Source organism: Helianthus annuus, chromosome 12, assembly GCF_002127325.2.
Source record: "Helianthus annuus cultivar XRQ/B chromosome 12, HanXRQr2.0-SUNRISE, whole genome shotgun sequence".
In the NCBI taxonomy this organism is placed as follows: domain Eukaryota; kingdom Viridiplantae; phylum Streptophyta; class Magnoliopsida; order Asterales; family Asteraceae; genus Helianthus; species Helianthus annuus.
Window position 1 is genome coordinate 37,596,402 of NC_035444.2, and position 21,076 is coordinate 37,617,477.

At 36.0% G+C, this 21,076-nt stretch overlaps 2 protein-coding genes and 1 long non-coding RNA gene across 3 annotated transcripts; 1 reads left to right on the forward strand and 2 right to left on the reverse strand.

The window, feature by feature from the left end:
- Positions 1–1,604: 1,604 nt before the first annotated feature.
- On the reverse strand, positions 1,605–5,724 carry LOC110894687 (receptor protein kinase CLAVATA1-like). The gene is made up of 3 exons (XM_022141913.2): positions 4,520–5,724; positions 2,229–3,638; positions 1,605–2,134 (listed from the first exon to the last, which is right to left on the reverse strand). Exons 1-3 carry the CDS (start codon positions 5,652–5,654, stop codon positions 1,776–1,778), a joined length of 2,904 nt encoding a protein of 967 aa, XP_021997605.2. The 5' UTR covers positions 5,655–5,724; the 3' UTR covers positions 1,605–1,775.
- A 1,203-nt stretch (positions 5,725–6,927) lies between these two features.
- Positions 6,928–8,435, reverse strand: LOC110892744. The gene is made up of 3 exons (XM_022139893.1): positions 8,184–8,435; positions 7,614–7,765; positions 6,928–7,495 (listed from the first exon to the last, which is right to left on the reverse strand). The coding sequence occupies exons 1-3, from the start codon at positions 8,433–8,435 to the stop codon at positions 6,928–6,930; spliced, it is 972 nt and encodes a 323-aa protein (XP_021995585.1).
- A 6,834-nt stretch (positions 8,436–15,269) lies between these two features.
- LOC118484874 lies at positions 15,270–16,210 on the forward strand. Its single transcript, XR_004874800.1, has 2 exons — positions 15,270–15,495; positions 16,059–16,210. It is a non-coding gene; the product is annotated as an uncharacterized LOC118484874 (long non-coding RNA).
- The last annotated feature ends 4,866 nt before the right edge of the window (positions 16,211–21,076 follow it).

Genomic DNA, 21,076 nt, shown 5'->3' on the forward strand with positions numbered 1-21,076 from the left:
AGTTGTTACAATACGAATGTAAATGATGAATGTTTTGCGATACCTAATCGGTCCGGTGACGTTGATGAGAAACATCCACCAACTCATCATGGAGCCACAACAAAATGCGAACGTTACCTATAAAGGTTTAAAAATGTATTTAATAGTGAAGGTCATCATGCACTTGGATTCGATCCTTTGGAACATCCCAAAATCACTAATGTGTTTTCTAATTTTATTTATGGCATTTTATGTTATGTTTTTTTTTTTTTTTTTAATTATGGAACGTTCATATATAATGTATTGTTGAATGAATTCTAAATTTAAAAAATTCCCTTCAGTTTTATAAAATTTATATAGGTTGTATGTGAACAAGGAGATATGAGTATTTTTTGAAAGATGGATGCATTGTGGATGTAACAACTGACTTTAAGTGTTTTACAGCATTATTACTTATTAGACCATGCGTAGTAGGCAATATTCACCTTTGGGCGTTTTGCGCCATGTGGCAGCCCAGTCAGCAATGGGGAATTATTGGACGTTTTCTAAAATGGGTGTAGTGGGAATGGGGCATTATTGGGCAATATGTTTTGTAGTAAAATAAAATAAGAAAAAACACCTAAAAATCTTATTGGCCAAGCAAATGGAATCTCTAATGTTATTGGCCAACCTTTCCCCATTCGGCGTTTTTCAAACCACGCCAAGGAGCATTTTTTGCAAGATAACGCCCAATCATGCCCAGGGGGCGGTGAAGGGACGTTATTGGGCATGATTGGGCAATTTTTTTTTTTTTAAAAACATCCCACTACTACGCATGGTGTTATTGAAGATGCTCTATCTATGAAGATGCTCTACCAATTGATATACATACTATATGGTTGAATAGTTGACAATGAATCTTTCCTAAAATGCTTTGAAATACAGAAATAGTGAATTGACACTCTTATCCTAACAAATTATTACCCAGACAGTGTACATCAATAAGAATTTTTTCCAAGGCTATGATTGTGACAATCATGATGCTTCACTAAACTTTGAACACAATTTTAGAGGCTGTGAGCCTGTGATAAAAGTGATGCACCAATATTGATTTTTCCGATTGATATCGGATATCACACGTGTGCATGAACTGGTATATATTTAAAAAAAAAATTATCTCACCACACAAATAAAATGAGCATTGTTAGCATATTTATCCTTTTAAAACGTTTACACCTTTAACTATCTACTATATAGAATCTTTATATCAAATGATTTCATCTTTAGCAAATACTTTCGTTTTAATAAAATTATTATGTTTGTCGTAGAAATAGATGCGTGGAAGCTACTTGTTAAGGTGAATGTTTCACTGATTGATGAACGAAGATGATAGAAATACAGGGGAGAGCGGTGATTAGTATTTTATTTTCTTTAAATATAAGGGTAAAATGTTCATAACATGATGTTATAATTTGACAAACAATAATGATGAAATCCGTAGTTTTATAAGAAGAAATACGAAATTCTTATAAATTTCTTACTACATCTGAATTCGAGTTATTTTTGGCTTTAGATTAAATATGACTTTTTAACCAGCTTACAAGTAATCTAAACTAATCAAAACACAAATCAAATAAACAAATGGGTCAAGATAATGGACCTAAAACCAACAACATTCATGATAGTATTTCACAACAACAAAGAGGACTTCCCTACATACAATGAAAAAGATTTGTGTACTTTTGACCCACTAAGTAAGTGTCTAAACTTATTCCAGATTATCCCAAGCAACAACAATCATACTATTAACATATCAATCAAGGAGTAAGCAAACATGGCTGAGATTTTGGCTGAGGTGGATTAGTTAACATGTGGACGACTTCCCTCATCGTAGGCCGAGCCGAGCTCTCATCTTCAACACAAATCATCGCGATTTTGAACAAGTTTATAACACTAGTCAACGTGTACCCTTTGAGCCTCGAATCCAACACCGCTAGCACTGCCGCAGCATCAGACGGCTCAGAGTGCTCTGATATGGTCTCCCGGACCCACCTCACTATGTCCACCCCATCACCAAACTCCCCAACCGGCTTCTTTCCAGCTATCAGTTCTAGAAGCACGACTCCAAAACTATACACATCACTCTTCTCATCCACCTTCAACGTGTATGCATATTCTGTTGTACCAACATAACAACAATGTAATTATATATTCGGGTTAAACGTAAAATACAACAGTAGTTAACAGTAACGTGCATTAAAAGCTTGTACCTGGGGCGATGTACCCATAGGATCCAGCAATGGAAGACATGCATTCGGACGCACCAGTGTCCCTTAGAAACTTAGCAAGCCCGAAATCCGCAACATGAGCTTCATAATCAGAATCCAACAAAATATTATTCGACTTCACATCTCGGTGTAAGATCATCGGCGAGCAATCATAGTGAAGGTAACACAACCCCTTCGCGGCCTCCCCCGCGATCTTATACCTCGTATCCCACCCCAAGTACGCCCCTTTCGACCCATGCAAAATCTCACCTAAGCTCCCATGCGACATATACTCGTAAATCAACAACTTATTATCGCGATTCGACACATATCCAAGCAACCTAACAATATTCCTGTGCCTAATCTTCCCCAAAGTCTGAATCTCCGCATCAAAACCATGATTCCGCCCGATCAACCGCTTAATCGCGACGTCAACACCGTTCGCCATCGATCCACGGTACACTATTCCGGCACCGCCTTTACCGATTATGTTCTCATCCTTCAAACACTCTAACACATCCTCAACTTTCAGATCTGACCGTTGAAACGTAGTTAGCTTCCACATTTTCGATCTCTCAATCCGTTTGTTCTTAATTTTAACAAATGTAAGTACAAGTAACGTAACAATCGTGATTATCGCAATAATCATTATCATAATCCTCGATGTTGAAATCGTATGGTTCTCGTTTCCAGATCTAGAGATTACCGGACAGTGAGAAGCTTCCGGTAAACATAGGTTAGGGTTACCTGCGAAGATCGTATCACTAAAATCCTTCAACTGTCCGTCAACCGGAACTTTACCGGAAAACCGATTGTACGATAGATCTAACACCGTTAAACTGTTCATATGACCTAACTTTCTCGGAATCTCACCGATAAATTGATTCCGAGACAGATTCAAAATATTCAAATCAAACAAATTCAAAATGGCTCTCGGAAAGTCACCGGAAAATTTATTCCGGCTGAAATCGAGTGACGTAAGCTGCACGCAAGTTGAAAAAGCCGGAATCTCACCGGTTAGATCGTTATCACTAACGTTGAGCTTATACAACTTTTTTAACCGGAATATTTCTGGCGGAATTTCTCCGGCGAGGTTGTTTGATTGGAGAGTGAGAGTTGTGAGATTTGTTAGGTTGTTGAAAGATGAAGGAATATTGCCGGTGAGGAAGTTGTTGGAGATTGAAATGCTTTGGAGAGAGTGGCTGGACATTGTTTGAGGAAGTTCGCCGGTGAGGTAGTTGTCGTCGAGCTCGAGCATCGTGAGGTTCGGTAAAGTGAAGAGGCCGGCGGGAATGGTGCCGTTGATGAAGTTTTTGGTGATTCGGATCTTGGTTAGGGAGTTGCATGACCCGAGTTGGTCTGGTAGGGGTCCGAAGAAGTAGTTTTCCATTAGGACTAGCATTCGTAACTTGCCTGTGATCAACGCCAACAGTCGTTAGCTAAGATTCTTTTTTTTTAACTTTTCGAATATTTATATTATTAATTAGGTATTTAAATTTGCTTTATACATTATTAACGCATGTTTTTATAACCAGGCAAGTTAAAAAAGAAAAAGATAACGCTATAAATGTGTTAAACATAAGAAAAAAGAATATGTATATGTATATGTGTCATGTTTTAAGAATATGAAATATGACATAAACCATTGAGCTTCAAGTAGTAAATAAGTTAGAAAATGACCAACTAGTCAAGTTAGACCACTATGGAAAAATCACGAACTACTCAAGTTAGACAACTATTTACACCAAAATAGCCATTTAAGTTTTAGCAAGCCCAAAAAGCGTGTGCTAAGCTTATGGCGACATCCAAAACTGAGGGCTAAGACATCAAAAACGCGAGTCAAGCCTTAGTTGACGGCCAAAAGCAGGGGCTATGTCTTAGCCGTCACAACCAACGAAGCTTCTTTGACAGAAACTGATTGGCTGAAATCGTTAATGTCTATTTGCCAAAAGCAAGTTCAATAACTATTTTGGTAAAAAAAAAAAAAAATGGCTATCTTGGCTAGTTTTGTGATTTTCCCCTTTAAATATCCTTTACGGGATCACTTATGTAGCCGGTTTCTATTCGACCAGATTCTAAAAATTTGCTTTTAACTACATAACAAGTATTGTGTATGAATATGCATGTAAGCATGGATATATATTTTGTAAAAGGATAAAAGTTGTAGCTTCTTTTTAGATCCTTTAGATTCATAAATATATTTACCAAGAACTTAATAATCATCGTTTTATATATATAAAAAAAAACGTGTAGTAAAAATATGAAAATTTATAGTAGTATGAACCAAAACTAACCTCCTTTGCACAAATCTTTGGGAATAGGTCCAGTAAGATGGTTCCCAGTAACATCAAGCATAAGCAACCTCCCACTCCCCCCAAGATTCGCCGGCAACTCCAGCGTAAAATTATTCTTCCAAATATGCAACACCTCAAGATTCGGCAAATCACCAATAAACGACGGAAGCGGTCCAGCAAGCCGGTTATGAAACAAACTAATCAACGTCAAATTCCTCAACTCACCAAAACTCTCCGGTATCCCCCCACTCAAATTATTATTCGACAAATCAAGCGACATCAAACTTATCAATCCAGACAGTTCACCCGGTATCTCACCGCTTAAATTGTTCCACTGAAGAAACAGTGTATGCATCATCTTTAAACCACCTAAACTCGCTGGGATTGTTCCGGTGAGGTTGCAACTCGAAAGGTCTAACAACTTTAACGATTTTAACTCTCCGAATTGCTCGGGTATTCCTCCGGTGTACGCGTTGTAATACCCGAGCCAAAGATATTCGAGAGTCGACACACGCGATAAATTTGCTGGAATGGTTCCAGAAAGCGAGTTTCCTTGTAAACCTAACCTTTTTAAGCTTTGAAAACTTGAATAACTTTCTGGAATGTCACCACTGAAGAAATTACCACCGAGATAAAGCACTTTCAGATTTTTCAACTTCACAAACTCCACCGGTAATTCACCAGTGAAGTTATTGTTATACACATCAAACGCTTCCAGATCAGTCATCCCGGCGACTATTTCCCCCGGAAACTCTCCGGTGAACGAGTTTGTTGAGATGTTAACGAATTTTAACGATGTTAAATTCGCCATCTGAAGCGGTAACTCACCGGTGAGATTATCGGAAACGAGAGTGAGATTAACGAGTTTGTTTAATATTCCGATCTCCGGTGGGATGGTGCCGTACATGGGGACGTAGGAGACGGTTAAGGCGGTTACGCGGAGGTTTTCGTCGCATGAGATTCCGGTGAAGGAGCAATGTGAGGTGCCGGTTTGCCAGTCGGATAAGGCGGTGCTGTTTGGTGCCACCATTGATGCTTTGAGCTTCATGAGAGCGTCGAAGTCTGGGTTTGCAGTTGTGAAGGTGAAAGAGACGAAGAGGATGACGTGAAGGAGGATGAGAAGGGGTTTTGTCATTTTTGTTTTGTTTGGTGGGAGAATGCAGAGAGGAAATGATGGTGGTGTACGGTTATATAGGCTGAACCTGTAGGGGTTTTTTTTTTTTTTTTTTGAACAGCACCTGTAGGGGTTATTATGGTAATATGGTGGATGTGAGAGAGTTGTGTATTTTTTTTATATTGGAATGGAATATTGAAAGTAAGAATATTAGGTTTGTTACTCATATTCACACGTTTAAGGTATATAAGTATTTTTTGTAAATACAAATTAGGGGCTGTTTGGTAGCATCTGAATGGTCATTAAGAGGCTACTTCTTAATGGAACCATTAAGAATTTTACCAATGAGAAGGTAGAAAAATGTGACGTGATGATTTACCATTCAGAGGTTACCTCTTAACCATTCAGACTTGAGGTTACCTCTTATTCATTCCGAGGTTTTAAACCATTAAGAGTTAGCATCTGAATAGTCATTAAGAGGCTACCAAACAGCCCCTTAATGACAAAGGCATTTAGATTTCATATCGAGATATATGAGTTATGAGTTAATATATATGTTAGTGTTATAATATACATGAACAATACAATAATATTGTTTAAAAACTTCAACAAAATACATATATATAACAATAAACCATTGTTTCCAAAGTGATGGAAAAAACAGTACATATATCAAAGAGTAAATTGCTAAAATCGATTATGAGGTTTGGGTATATTTGTCATTTTTCATCTAAAACAATTTTTTTGTATAATATAGTCCTTTACTTTTGACAATTTTTGCCATTTTCATTTAAATATCTGTAATTTGTTTTATTTTTTTTCTATCAAACATTTGGATGAAAATGATAAAAAATCACAAATCTCAGGGAAGATTTTGGCAAAAAAAAAAAAAAAAAGTCGGACGTTTGGATGAAAATGGCAAAAAAATCCAAAAAATAAAGGACTATATGGTACAAAAAGTTGTTTTGGATGAAAATGACAATAATACCCAAAACTCAGACGAAAATAGCAAAAAAAAAAATCCCAAAAATCTCAATTGTTTTCAAGCAACTCGTTTACAGATTTTTTTTTTATTTTTTTATTTTTTGAAACTTGAACTTCATAAAAAAACGACACACTTGATCCCCAAGGCGGAGATCAAGCAGCCTGAAACCATTACATCATATCACATTTACACCACTGTTCCCAAGTACATGTTCTATTCCTATTTCTGTGCTTATACCACAGATAGCCGTAAGTCTTCACATCTGCAATAACCTCCGCAATTTTAGTCTTCTTGTCATTAAAAATACGATCATTCCGGGCCTTCCATATCCTCCAACATCCTATAATCATCAAACCTTGAACCATTTCCTTTGTCACTGAATTGAGCCGCATGTTCTTGTATATCTCCGTGAGGTCTTTTAAATTGCACACATATAAAACCGGAAACCATGAAGATATGTTCCGCTGTCTCATCGCTGTCGTCACAAAAAATGCAATTGTTATTCTCCACTTGAATATTTCTCTTGATCAAAGCAACTTTAGTCGGAAGTCTTTCGAGGAACGCTCTCCACATAAAAACGTTAGATTTAAGAGTAATCCATTTGCACCAATCAAATTGAGCCGCCATGACTGGAACATCCGTGGAAGTAATCCAAGCTTTAATATTTGCCACAGAAAACTCTGAACCGGTACCATGCCACAACCGTGAATCTTTCTTTTCAGAAAGCTTCACTGCCATAAGCATATTAAAACAATCCGTCAATTCTAAAGTTTCTTCTAAAGATGTCGGATCATGCTTCCATCTCCACCCAAACATACTAGCGCCTCCCACCTTCAAAAGTCGACCCGACACCTTACAATATTTTTCAAATTCGAGCCTGTAAAGATTCGGAAATCTCACTTTTAAAGGTTGCTCACAAATCCATGGGTCCATCCAAAATCTAATTGTTTTGTCATTCCCTACATCGGCTCTAATCAACGAGTTGAAACCAATGCCTTCCACTTTCTTTATTAGAGTTCTCCAACCTGTTTAAACCCAACCCACCTTTATTCTTTGCTACGACCACTTTATCCCACCCTACCCAATGCAACCTTTTCACCTCATCACTACCTCCCCACAAGAATCTCTTCATTTGCGCCTCCAACTCCTTAATTATTTTTTAGGAGCTTTATACAAAGAAAAATAGTAAGTTGGTAAGCTCTCTAATACCGACCTGATTAAAGTTAATCTTCCACCAATGGATAGAACATGTGCTTTCCATTTAGATAAATGTGACCGGAAAATCTCCTTAACCGGTTCCCAACTAAGGATTCGGTTCATGTTCACTACGACTTTAATGCCTAAATACACAAAAGGAATGTTATCCGCCTTACACCGCATACATGCCGCCATACTTTTTGTATCATCCGATCCAACCCCCATACCGTATAATATAGATTGATGAATATTAATACGAAGGCCCGAACATAAATAAAATATTCTTAACATTCTCTTCAGATTATTAAAGTTGAAAGTCGACCATTCCCCAAAAATCATAGCATCATCTGCATATAAAAATGATTTACCTCGGGACCACCATTCGGGAGACGAATACTATCAAAAGCCCTGATGTCGCTTGCTTTTTTGAATATGCTAGACAATGCCTCCATCACTATTACAAACAAGAATGGCGATAGAGGGTCACCTTGACGGATCCCTTTCTTGTAGTCGAACTCAAAAGTAGGAGCACCATTAACAAGCACCGACGACCTAGCTGAAGCCAATATACCTTCCACCCATAAACACCACCGCGCAGGAAACCCCAACCGACGAAGCATATCTATTAAAAACCCCAATGGACATTATCATACGCCTTCTCAAAGTCTATTTTAAAAATAAACATCTCCTTCCCTGCTTGTCTTGCCCATACCGTTATTTCATTAATCATCATCGGCCCATCCAAACTATATCTACCACTCAAGAAAGCTGATTGTGTTTCTGACGTGATACTCCCCACTACCTTTCTGAGCCTATTCGCCAAAACCTTAGAAATCACCTTACTTGTCACTCCTATGAGAGTTATTGGTCTATAATCTCCCATTCCCGAAGACTCCGAATTTTCAGGGATCAGAGTTATGAATGAAGATCCAACTCCCCGACTTATGGAACCAGTTTCATAAAACTCATTCATAATATTCATAAAATCAGCTGAAAATATGTTCCAAAAATTTTTTATGAACTTAAAATTAAAGCCGTCTGGGCTCGGTGCTTTGCCATCCCCACAACCAAACACCGCTTCCTTAAATTCGATTTCCGAATGAGACGCTAGCAGATCCACGTCGACTTCAGCTACCTTTTTAAGCCTTGACCCTGCAATGTTGGCCTACTAGCCATGTCCTCAACGTATTTCGTCTTAAAGAACCGATGTACTTCTTTCTTGACTTTAGATGCCTTTGTCTCCCAAATCCTATTGATTAAAAACCGGGTATACTGTTACTTGCCTTTCTTTTGTTAATGAGGCCATGAAAATATCTCGTGTTATTGTCCCCATCTGTTGCCCATTTACACCTAGATTTTTGCTGAAGATCTTTATACTTGAAATCTTCTATCTCTTTTATTCGTCTTCGACTCTCCTCCCAAACCCATTCTTCCTCCTCTATCAAATCCCTCTCTTCCCGAGTCACATCAAGAATCTCTACCTCGTTCGTTAAGACCATTTCCTCCCCTGATCCTTTTTTCTTCATATCCTCCTTCCATTCGGTAATACATTTACGAAACCATTTCAATTTTTGCAGCAAAATCAAATCCGATCTACCTCTGCCTATAAACTCTCTATTCGCCTTCAAAATAACATCTTCAAAACCGTCCCTTGCTAGCCAAGCATTGAAAAAACGAAATGGTTTTGGGCCGAAGTTACCTGAAAAACGTCTTCAGAACCACCGGTCAATGATCGGGTCTTCCTTTAGGCAATACTCTATACTCGGCATCTGACCATTTACAGAAAAACTCCCAGCATACCAGAAATCTGTACATGCGGCTTAATTTGTTACCATTGAAGGCGACCATTTACTGTCCATTGGGGTTTTTTAATAGATATGCTTCGTCAGTCAGTTGGGGTCTACATATTTATTAAGAATTTAAATGCCACACGATCAAATAGAGTTATAAATGCAACACCATTAAATCTTGAACGCGTACAAGAATTTTAAATCATAAATAACTAAAGAGCTAATGAGTATAGTACGAAGGACAAACCAATTCCATGTGTATTTGTGGAAGTTTCATCAACTGATTTTGCAAACAATCTATTCATAAAGACATACTGTTACTGTACTTATATCATATTGTAAAGAAATAAAAACAAAAATTATAACAACCTTTAAAACGGCGTACGATATATGTGAACAAAATTGAAGGTTAATGAACACTTTTTTTTACAGGAAATGATATATTCAATGTCATCATTGATGAAAAAGCCTAGGGACATTATAAGAATTTGAAAGATATGGACTACCTGAAGAATATAAAAAATAACAAATTATAAATTATTATTCATATTTTGTGACTGACTGGAAAATAGTAAATGATATGCGCCAAATGCAACATATAAATTGTATCAAATAAGGTATAAGTCATCACCACTTTGGTGGGGTGGACACGGGGCTATGCCTACCAGGCACGGGGCAGGTAGTCCATATGTATCAAATAAGGTATAAGCTCCCCGTGCCTTGTAGGCAAACTACTTCTTTCACACCTACCACCACTCCACCACCACTACTACCATCATCCACCACATTCATCTATCATCCATCCTTAGAGTGTGTGTAGTAGTCTCGGGATCCAAGATTGATAGTAAGACTTTTTGTCAAACAAAGGTCATGCTTGGCTAATCTCTTATATCACTTGGTGAAGACAGGTTATTTATGTATTACTTTTGATTTCCAAGCTTTGGTAAACTTTTTAATTGGTATGTATTAATGACTTTAATTACTAGTTTTTATATTGAAAGTGAACTTTATCCTATCATTTCTTCATGTTTTGTTGATTCACTTATTCGTGTCTTTACGGTCTATATAAAGCGCGTTAACTTCCTGAAAGGGGGTTAGAAGGGTGGTTTAGGTAAAGTTCCTGCCTCGTTCAGTGTATAGATCCAACGAGGACTTGATTCAAGCTTATTAGGACTTCCTTTGAGGCAGTTACCATCAAATCGGGGAAAGTAAGAACGGCTTGAATTCCCTATAAATAAACTACTATTAAAACTTTAAACCGGCCTTGCGGAACTGTATCCCTGCTAACTCAGACCAATGTGGCCGAGGGTAGTGTTGCCTCCAAAAGAGGGACATGCCACATTTTGCATTAATAACTTAGTTAATTATCTTTTAATAATCTGGCCTTGCGGGACTGTATCCCTGCTAACTCAGACCAATATGGCTGAGGGTAGCATTGCCTCCAAAAGAGGGACATGCCATTATAACTAAGATAATCTCTTAAGAAAACCCGAAGTGCGGAAATCATCAAAGAGTACATAAATGACGAGTCGGAACCAAGTAATTGTATCTTGTCTATTTGTTCTTTTATTTATTTAGTTTCTTTATTTTACTTATTTAAAAATCTTTTCAAAAAATTTGGTTAGATTAAACGTCGTCGATATTCCAGTATTAAAAGCTCTTGTGTTACCCATGGCATTATAGCCTAGTGATATCTTGGTGGTGGGATAAGGCTTATGACTATTAGGTCATGGGTTCGATTCCCACAAAGGGGGTTTTCTCAGATTTATTGGGTTTCCTCCTGAATTGGTGTATAGGCATTATTGCCTAGTGGAGATGGATATGATCGGGTGATTCTGTTGGTGGCACGATGATACTCCAGTAGTCCGTCAGTGATTCAAATTTGCCGTTAAAAAAAAAAGCTCTTGTGTTCTTGGACGACCTTAGTATCTTACCATCATTATACTACGCCAGCGATTGGTGCACTTGCCCTAGCGTGCTGTAGAGACTAGAGAGTGATAATTTATATCGTGTTTTATAAATCCATTTCGATGTTGCTATGGTTGGGTTTTGCCGATTTCATAGTGAAAGGTATGAAGTGCACTTGCCCTAGCGTGTTGTAGAGAGTGATAGTTTATATCGTTAGTTGTAAAGGTTATAGGATGTAAGAAAACATGAACATAAAGGTTGGGTTTTGCTGATTTCATAGTGAAAGGTATGAAGTGTTGTTTGGGTATAACATAAAGGTTGATTTATGCAATTTAGTCTAAATTTATTGGACTTGAAAAAAAACAAGGATTCAATATAAATGTTTAAACTGTGGTAAAATGATTTCTAGAAATTAATAATTTACATTATATTTGTAAAATCTTACAAACTAGATTTTAACCATGTGTGCGTTGCGGCGTGCAGCACCAAATCGTTTTATAGAGTTAACTTTCTTAGATATAAAATACCAATTGTTGTAAAAAAGTTGCAACGAATTTATTATAAACTCTGTTAAAATATCAAAACCCTTGCTTAATGATGACATGAAGATCGTCCGTTAACGGCGTCTGTTGCAATAGCCTTACGTTTCGTTTCCAACGGGAGTGATGGCATGCGTATGAGTAGCCGCTGGTAAGAACTTATTTTATGTGAGCAATTCCGGTACTAGGAAAGCAGAAGCTACTATAAAAGTAAAACAACATTAGCAGGCAACACGTTTTATGAAAGCAGAAAAACTCAAGCAAGACGTGCGCTAATGCACCTAACATATAAACAAAAAAACGATGTTATCAACCCATTCAGTTGAAACAATATTCTACAAAGAATAAATAGCTAAATCTGCCATACCAAACACTTAAGCAAAACACCTAGTGTTCTATAGAAAAGTACGCATTGGTATGCCTAAGTTTGGTATCCCCTTTTTTGGTTGGTGCCATATTAGGGGGAGTGGATGTGTCTTTGCCAAAAAAAGACACACTACAGAAAGCCCTACAAATTTTTTTCTATACAAAACTTAGCATCTAACTTTATTTTATTTGATGCAAACTCATTAATAAAATTATATTACCGAAATGACTTATTTGACCCGTGTTGATTTTTTAGTTAAATAGTTTACCACAACGCATTTGAATCTGACATCAACATTCAAGAATGCCTACCTGTGATAAGATCACAATTTGTTTTCCTTGAACCTTGCCAATGAATTTCCAGTATATACCATCGCGTCAACAAAAAACGCACACTCACCTCTACGTTGTCTTCACATTCCTCGTTGTCTAGTAAACACATATGTAGCTAAATTACACCAAGAGAATACATACTTTATTAGTGGTTCTGATAGAGGAGTAAACCAAACCAGCAACTATCAAGTATGATGGCTAATGTACCTATAGTTTAAGCCATGTTATAGGGCATCAAATTAGTTACACCATACACTTCAATATTGGTAAGTAATTTAATTTAGTGATTATGAGGTTCATCAATAGAGAAAAAACGTAGACAGTTGCCTACCAAATGAACACACGGATTCACATCAGTGTGAACTTTCATGAAAGCCCCTCATATGATGATACCATTGTCTGTTATATCCCTTCTAAATCTATATAGCCTAACATTCATCATTAGGCACTATGTGAATAACATGTGCATGTATTTTGCCAAATACAGTGTTTGTGGTCAGCCTAACCCTTTACTACATCTACTTAAAATCAACTATTCTAACCCAAACCCATTACCCAACTCGCCTGACCAACCCTTCTGAATTTCTTGTTATGAACTAAACCCAATACACTTTTAAACTAAAAATAAGAATTTTATAAAAGTTTAACAATTTGTAAATATATAACCACCCAAAAGTGCATCTGAGACTTCATCCCTGATTACGTTCAATGCTTTTAATAGAATGGCTATGTGGCTCCATATTGATTATTAGTAAGCTGCAGAGAAAAGATATCTGAATGATTTAAAGTCGGTTACCTTGATGATTTCAAGCCCTAATTTGGCTTCAAAAGTAGTCATTTGCGTTTTGAGGACTCCATCACTAGACGTGGGTCTTTCCCTTTTATCCAAGTGGAAATACCAAGTAAACATACACCATAGTGAGAATCCCAAATTTACAAAGTCTGCAGGTAACAATGTGAAATGTAAATTGGCATAAGACCATTTTAGGTGATAGCCATGCCTCATTTAAATAAATAGACAAAAAATCGATCTAAATGATTACATGACATGCGATAAAATCGAGGCTTACCGGATTATTGTCAGAATCTAGATCGGAAAATGCCTCCCCGGAATACCAAGCCTTCAACTCGCCGTCGTCACTCCTCTGTCAAAACCCTAACACTTCCACTGTTGTACTTCAATAACATAACATGTTTTTAACATAACAATATTATATTATATTTATGCCAAGTATAATAGCATACATTAATTATCAATACTCACAATAACATGTTTTTATTTTATTTTTTGTGTGAAAGTCTAAAATACAATATTGCTTAACGTACGAGCGCACGCTGTGAAAATACGCATATTGAAAGAATGAAGATTCCGAGTCTGTGAATGAATGAAGGTTCCGAGTTTGTGAAGTAGATTTCGAGTTTATGTTCTTTTACACATGTTGAAACATAATTATGCATGTTAGAAAGATAATTACGCATGTTGAATGAAGGTTCCGAGTTTGCGAAAGAGATTCCGAGTTTATGAACCCAGTTTGCGAAGTGGTGTTCCGAGTTTATGTTTTGCGTTAACATGCATGATTATGGTTTTTCAACATGCGTGATTAGGGTTTGAGTTTTACAACGTGCGTAATTTCATATTATACGCTCGTACATTAAGGAACATTGTACGTTAACCTCCCCCTATTTTTTGTATTATCGATAACAATAATAATAATAATAATAATAACAGCAACAACAACAACTAATAGAATTCCCCACTCATTGTGGCGCGAATTCGGTCGTTATCGGTTCAGTTTATTAGGGTATCGGTATGATACAGGCACTCGTTATAGCAACTAAAAGATAAAACCCCAAAAAAGTCATGATATACCCAAAAGGAGATCGACACGTGTTTTACGTAAATAGACCAAAAAAGTGAGTATCTTGTTCGGTTGGAATCGACGTGGTACCGATATTGTTAAGACGATATCAGTTCAGTTCGTCACGGTACCGACTCTTGCTATAGCTTACAATATAAAAAGATACACTATATCGCTATGGAAGTTGTTTGCACGTTATTGGTTCGCATGATGAAAAACAAAAAAAAAAGTCAATTACACTTGACGCGTTCAATTTTGAACATGACTTTTAACGAAACATAGTTAAAAAATAAGTACATTGCAGTGGTCTGTTCAAAATTTTATAAAAGTGTATAGAAAAGCATAAATCCTCGTTTTTTAAATGGAATTTAATTGAATTATATAAAGTGGAGAGTTTTAGTTTTAAAATATAATAACAATGATATGGTTAGCTAAGAGATATTAGAAACACCCAAATACATTTAAAATTAATGCTATTGTTTATCATGAGTTGAAATTAATTAATTAATTAATTATATATATATATATATAGAGAGAGAGAGGGCGGTTATCATACAAATACACCAATCGTACATTATGTACGCTACAACAACAACCGTCCGATCATCTCATTTAAAGCGCGTGTTTAACAATTAAATTAATCAAATTAAAATTAATAAAAGAAACCGCCAAGGTTAAAATCGTCCATAGCGAGAACAAAACCCCTGATAATCAGCACACAATAACTCAAAATCATACCGTAAACCCAAAATCAAAACATTGCATTCTCCTTCTCCAAAACGTTCCCTGCTACTCTCCATTGCGATTTCAACTACGATTCCATGAATATTGAGAAAAGAAGCAAAGCAAACAACGACAGACCACAAGCGAAGAAGATGAATCCAGGTATCTATTGACATTTGCGATTTTATAGTGGAATATACAGGAGCTTTAAAGTCAAATGCGATTTTGTTTGTTTATTAACGTTTTAACTGAAACGTATAGTTTTATAACATTACATATTGATAACAACTTCAATTTTGCTAGGGTTTATTACTGGTATGTTTATTTATTAGGTTTTGCATTTTTTATGCAGTTTTCTTAATGATATCTGATAGATGTGCGATATCATATAGGGTTTTGTGGTGGTTTTATGACATCTGCGATTTCATATGATAAAAAAAAGTATGTCAAGGTTTTTTGTTTTAGGTTAGATTAAACTTACAAATTGATATAAAGACACATGCGATTTTATATCATAAGTTTGTTGTAGTGTTTATGATTTATAATGATTGACTGGTTTAGGTAATGCTTATGTAACAAATGCAAAATCATAACTCATATATGCGAATTGATAAATAACACATGCGAATTGATACCTAACACATGCGAATTGATGACTGTTTTACATGATTAACTGATAAATGCGATTTTGTAAGTGTTTTTAACTATAGCATGCGATTTTGTAGAAATAGAATCTGATGATGACTTTGAAGGACCAATATCAACTCTGATAAAAATTAACAAGAATAGAAAGAGATTGGTGGTTGAAGAAAGTTCAGAAGATGATGACTTTGTTAAGCCACCCCCAAAAAAGAAAAAAAGATGAGAAGAAAGAAGATAACTGGAAATCAAAGATACAGACAAAAAAACATTAAAAAAGGTGCAACAACCTAAAACAGAACATAGGGAGTTCTTCAAATACAGCAATGAAGCAATACTGCTGAGATGCCAACCTAACTCATATATGGATACTGTTAGAAGATTTTCAAAAAAACAGATTGATGATGTGAGGGATATGGGATTTGGAGCTATTCTAGATATCAATATCAACCATATTTCGACAAGATTAGCATATTGGCTAGCGAGAAACTTTGATGAGAAGTTCGATAAGCTAAACGTAGGAAAACACCAAATAAAAATAACATCGGACACAGTTTACGAGGTACTTGGAATACCAATGGGTCCAAAGAAGGTTGAAATAATAGCCGATAAGAGAAAAGTCAAAAAGCAAGAGAAAATTGAAAAAAGTCAAGAACCGGGAAATGCTGTCCGGGATACATTCATCCGCCATACCCATGGCTTAATTGCAAATACAATGGAAAATCAAAGAGACGGAGGGAGTCTGTTTAAGTTAAATTTCCTTGTATGCTGGATGACCTTCTTTGCAGAAATTACAAAGGCAACACTTGCAAATGATAGATGTTTGCTCCGTGTAGAAGATGTTGAGGAAATAAAAAATCTAGATTGGTGCTCATATCTACTCGAAACCTTGCGTCGGACACGAGCGGGCTGGAAGAACTATAAGATACAGTTCGTGGGACCTGTTGCCTTTCTTATGGTATACATTACTACATTTAATAACATATTTAAAATACTAGTTTGTTCTTTTATATAATTAAATGATCTTGCGATTTATACAACTTCTATACACGCATGAGTACAACAAAAGGCTTAACCTGTTTGAGAAAGCCGTGGAGATACCGGTTATTCGTTATATAACATCTTCGGAGATTGATAAAGTCGACGATCATATTTCGGATAACGGACCTCTATGGATATCAAGTGAGAGTGAAGAAGAAAAAAATGAAGAAGAAAATGAAGAAAAAAATGAAGAAGAAGAGGGTGCTCCGACGGATGATTATACACTACGACCACCGGTTGACACCACGATAAGCTACAAAAGAAGGACTGCGCGCGCAGTACAAAACAAAGAAACTGGGGCAGAGCCAAAAGATAATGAGATCATTGATGATTTCATGGATTTCAGTTTTGAAATCCATGAAATGTCTCAGTTGAACATTGACTTTGAAGTTGGAACGCAGACACAGAAAATGATGGATTATTGCAACACTCCTGCTCAACTTTCACCATCGGTATTCTATGACACATCCCACGAACAACAACTAGAGGCTTCGAGAGCAAACAAAAAGGTAAGCGTAAAAAAATATTAATTTAACTTATTTAACTTAATCAATTATATTTAACTTCTAGATTGATAGTATCTTAACTTGAAAAATATTACAGAATCTGTTGAAAAAGATGAAAGCAAATGTCAAAAAATACCTTAAAATGGTTAAAGATGTTCAAGAGATGAACAACTTAGTGTCAGAAGCAAAAACTAAGTGTTTTTGGGATCCGGAGGTTATGAAGGCTTGTAAGGAGTGGGATCAGACGCTTCAGAATAATCCCATTTGTGTGCCACCTGATCTGGTTCAAGAGCATGAAACTGCAGCCTCTCCTGTTCATCAAGAACCTGAAACCCCAGCTTGTGAAGTTCATCATGAAGTTACTACAAACGAAGAAGGTAGAGAGGATGAAGAAGCTCAAAAAGTAATATCAACAGTTTTGGTACAAATGGCATCAGAAGGTAAAACATGCGAACTCAATATTAACACATGCGATATCATGTAAAAATTCACTACACTTATGCACATGCGAAACCCTACAAAAACACATGCGATTTGTTAAAAAACTTCAAAGTTTGATTTCGCACAAATATGTCATGTATAACCCTGTGATTTTGATTCTACCGTATTAAGTTAAATATTTTGTATCTATAGGTATACTGCAACCAGATGATGGAGGAGTCACAGACACCCTTATTGCAAACATTCAAACTGTGGAACCGGGTGTATATGCTTACCAAACAACTGCCAAGGGTAATAAAACCCTTACTTTAGGAGAAAAATTAAACATCATAAATTATTGTATATCTTAAATTATTCTGGCATGCAGAAACTGGTGAAAATGAAACTGTTGTCGAAGAGACAGTGAACTTGGTAGAATCTACACAAAAAGTCCAGGAAGAAGTGCCAGAAAAAGACCCTCGACAACTCGATACGGACATTGAAGTTGAGAAGGAAAAGGAACCTGAATGCCCTCAGGTAACTGCTGAAGAATTGCATTCAGTTGAGTTGGTTTTGAGCCTAGGACCCATGTTGGGAGAAGATAAAGAAAAAAAGCAAACTAAGGGGAGAAAAACCACAAAGCCAAAGCAAGTTCCAAAACAAGTTATCCCAAAAGGGTTAAATGAACTGCTTTATAAGACAATAGAACAAGCAAAAACAAGAGCTGAGGAAAGATGTGCAGATCTTGGAGACAAATTTTGTTCCCCTTACTGCAATAGAGTGGTAAACATGCATGAAGCACTCTTGAACCAAGAATTGAGTGTGATCCGCTTCATATTTGCTACATTTGCAGGCTTGCAGTAAGTAAAAAAACATATATCAACAAACAAACATCTAAAAAAAATATACACAAAACAAAAACTAATTATTTATTTTATGATTTGCAGAGAAGAATTTTACCGATCAAAAACTGAGGTTGCAACATTCAAAGCTGTGTTTGAAAGCTTCTACAGGGAACAATACGTAGCATCGAACGGAATAGATGCATTTGTAGATATTCTAAACCTTGAAGAGAAGAAAAGGGATAGAAATCATCACCACACAGATTCTTCTTGTATTCCACAATGATGGTATGTTTTCATATACATTTTGCCATTTTGAAATTCTAAAAGTAAATGCATATTAAATGATTTCGCAAAATAGTTATATCTAAATCGCATGTATTATGGCAGAATTTTTGCTTTTGAAACATTTTCATACTGTTGTAATTTCGCATGTGTTATATATACTATTCGCATGTGAAAAAAATCCATTGTTTGCATTTCCCATACTGTTGTAATTTCGTATTTGGTATATACACTCTTCGCATGTGGAAAAAAAACATTGTTTGCATGTCTTTGACTCTGGTTTACATAACATACAGCCGGATATCTTTTACGACAAGGAGAAATACACAGACAACCAATGACTAAAAATATTTGCCTCAAATTTTGAAGACATGTTACTGAGATATGAGGTAAAAAAACTTGATTCGGTTGACCTGGTGTTTATTCCGGTACTTCAAGGTGACCACTTCTATGTCTTGTGCTTCAACTTGAAATCCGGCAAAATTGAGCTGATTGACAATTCAGCAGCTGAACAAAACTTCAAGGATAGATACAAAGGGCTTCCAAACACACTGGTAATAGAAAAAATTATTCATATACATGTTATGTTTTATGTAAAAAAGCTACTAACACAATGTTGCTATGTTACAGAGAAGGGTATTGGTTTTATACCTAGAAAAGGCTTTAAAACCAACACCGGCTATACAAGAACTTGGAAGCTCAGTTATAGAAAGAAAAGAAATGGATTGGAGGACGAAGAATAATGGCGTAGACTGTGGAGTGTTTATGATGCGTCACATGGAAACGTACAAAGGAAACCAAAAACCATGGGTGACAGGATTTGTGAATGAAAATGAAGTAAACAACAGACAGAAAGCACAACTTCATCTCCTAAGGACAAGATATCTCAGCAAAATCATTCTATCAGAACACAACATGCATCGTCAAAAAATAATTAAAATGGCCAATGCTTTCGACAAAAGGCCAGACAAAGAGAGGTATATGAAAGATCTGGATAAGATAATCCCAGAAAGGATGAGTATATATTTTGGAAAGGGAAAGTAAACTTCATTTGATGATGTATTTATGTTACATATTTCAACTGTTTCAACTATTTCAAACTGCTTTAGTTCCCTTATTAATTTCGCATATATTGGTGTTTCTGAATTGGCAATTGTGTTTTTATTTCGCATGTGTTTTGTTTGAAAATCGCATGTTTGACATATCGGATTCTGACCCGAACGAGTCAATCAAAGGAGTTTGTATTAAAATTTGCGAAATACAAGTCCATTACATATCAAAACATGCAAATTTATTGGAACATACACCAAAAAAAAAAAAAAAAAAACAAAAGTTCATTCAAAAGATGAAAGAAACTCTATTTTCATTTTCATTGAGCATTTTAATACAGTTATTGCACCGGCCAACTCTTTCAACTGTTTCTCATCCCTCCCACCCTAATCCACCATAAACATAACTGCAATTTCTTTAAGACTACTCACTTGCATCTGGGATAACAAGTTCAGAATTTCTTGTCTTCTCTTCATGTTTTCCGTTACACGAGAAATGTTGGCCTCCAACATCTCTTGACAAGATTGATCCTCTTGAATCTGTTGCTGAATCCTTTCCTCAAAACCTGCTTGATACTTGGTTCAGAAGAAGAAGAAGAGGATATTGGTAGATCTGCCATTTTTTAATTGGATGTCTGCAATAGTGATGAAAACATAAAATATATAATAAAAAACAATTATTGATATGAATTATTGAAATCAATTATTGAACTGAATTATTTGATTTCAATTATTGAAAGACACTGTGCAAAAAATAAAAATAATTACTCATAAAGATTGCGAAATGAAAAGCTACAATTGATAAATACTTTAAGGTTTGCGAAGTCTCGAATTAAACTTGCGAAATTATATATTAACCTTCATTGTGTGCGAAATGACTATTTTTAACATGCGAAATTATACAACAGGTCGATTCTTTACTAATTGGATTATCTTAAAACATCACATGCGATATATAAAA

Excerpts from the sequence above, each read along its gene's own strand:
- LOC110894687 (XM_022141913.2), bottom strand. The coding sequence starts at position 5,654 with ATGACAAAACCCCTTCTCATCCTCCTTCACGTCATCCTCTTCGTCTCT. Across the intron at positions 3,639-4,519 it reads CAAAGATTTGTGCAAAGGAG|GCAAGTTACGAATGCTAGTC; the intron begins GTTAGTTTTGGT and ends CGTTGATCACAG. Across the intron at positions 2,135-2,228 it reads CTATGGGTACATCGCCCCAG|AATATGCATACACGTTGAAG; the intron begins GTACAAGCTTTT and ends TTGGTACAACAG.
- LOC110892744 (XM_022139893.1), bottom strand. The coding sequence starts at position 8,435 with ATGCTTCGTCGGTTGGGGTTTCCTGCGCGGTGGTGTTTATGGGTGGAA. Across the intron at positions 7,766-8,183 it reads TCCCGAATGGTGGTCCCGAG|GAGTTGGAGGCGCAAATGAA; the intron begins GTAAATCATTTT and ends AAAATAATTAAG. Across the intron at positions 7,496-7,613 it reads TCTAATAAAGAAAGTGGAAG|GCTCGAATTTGAAAAATATT; the intron begins GCATTGGTTTCA and ends GAATCTTTACAG.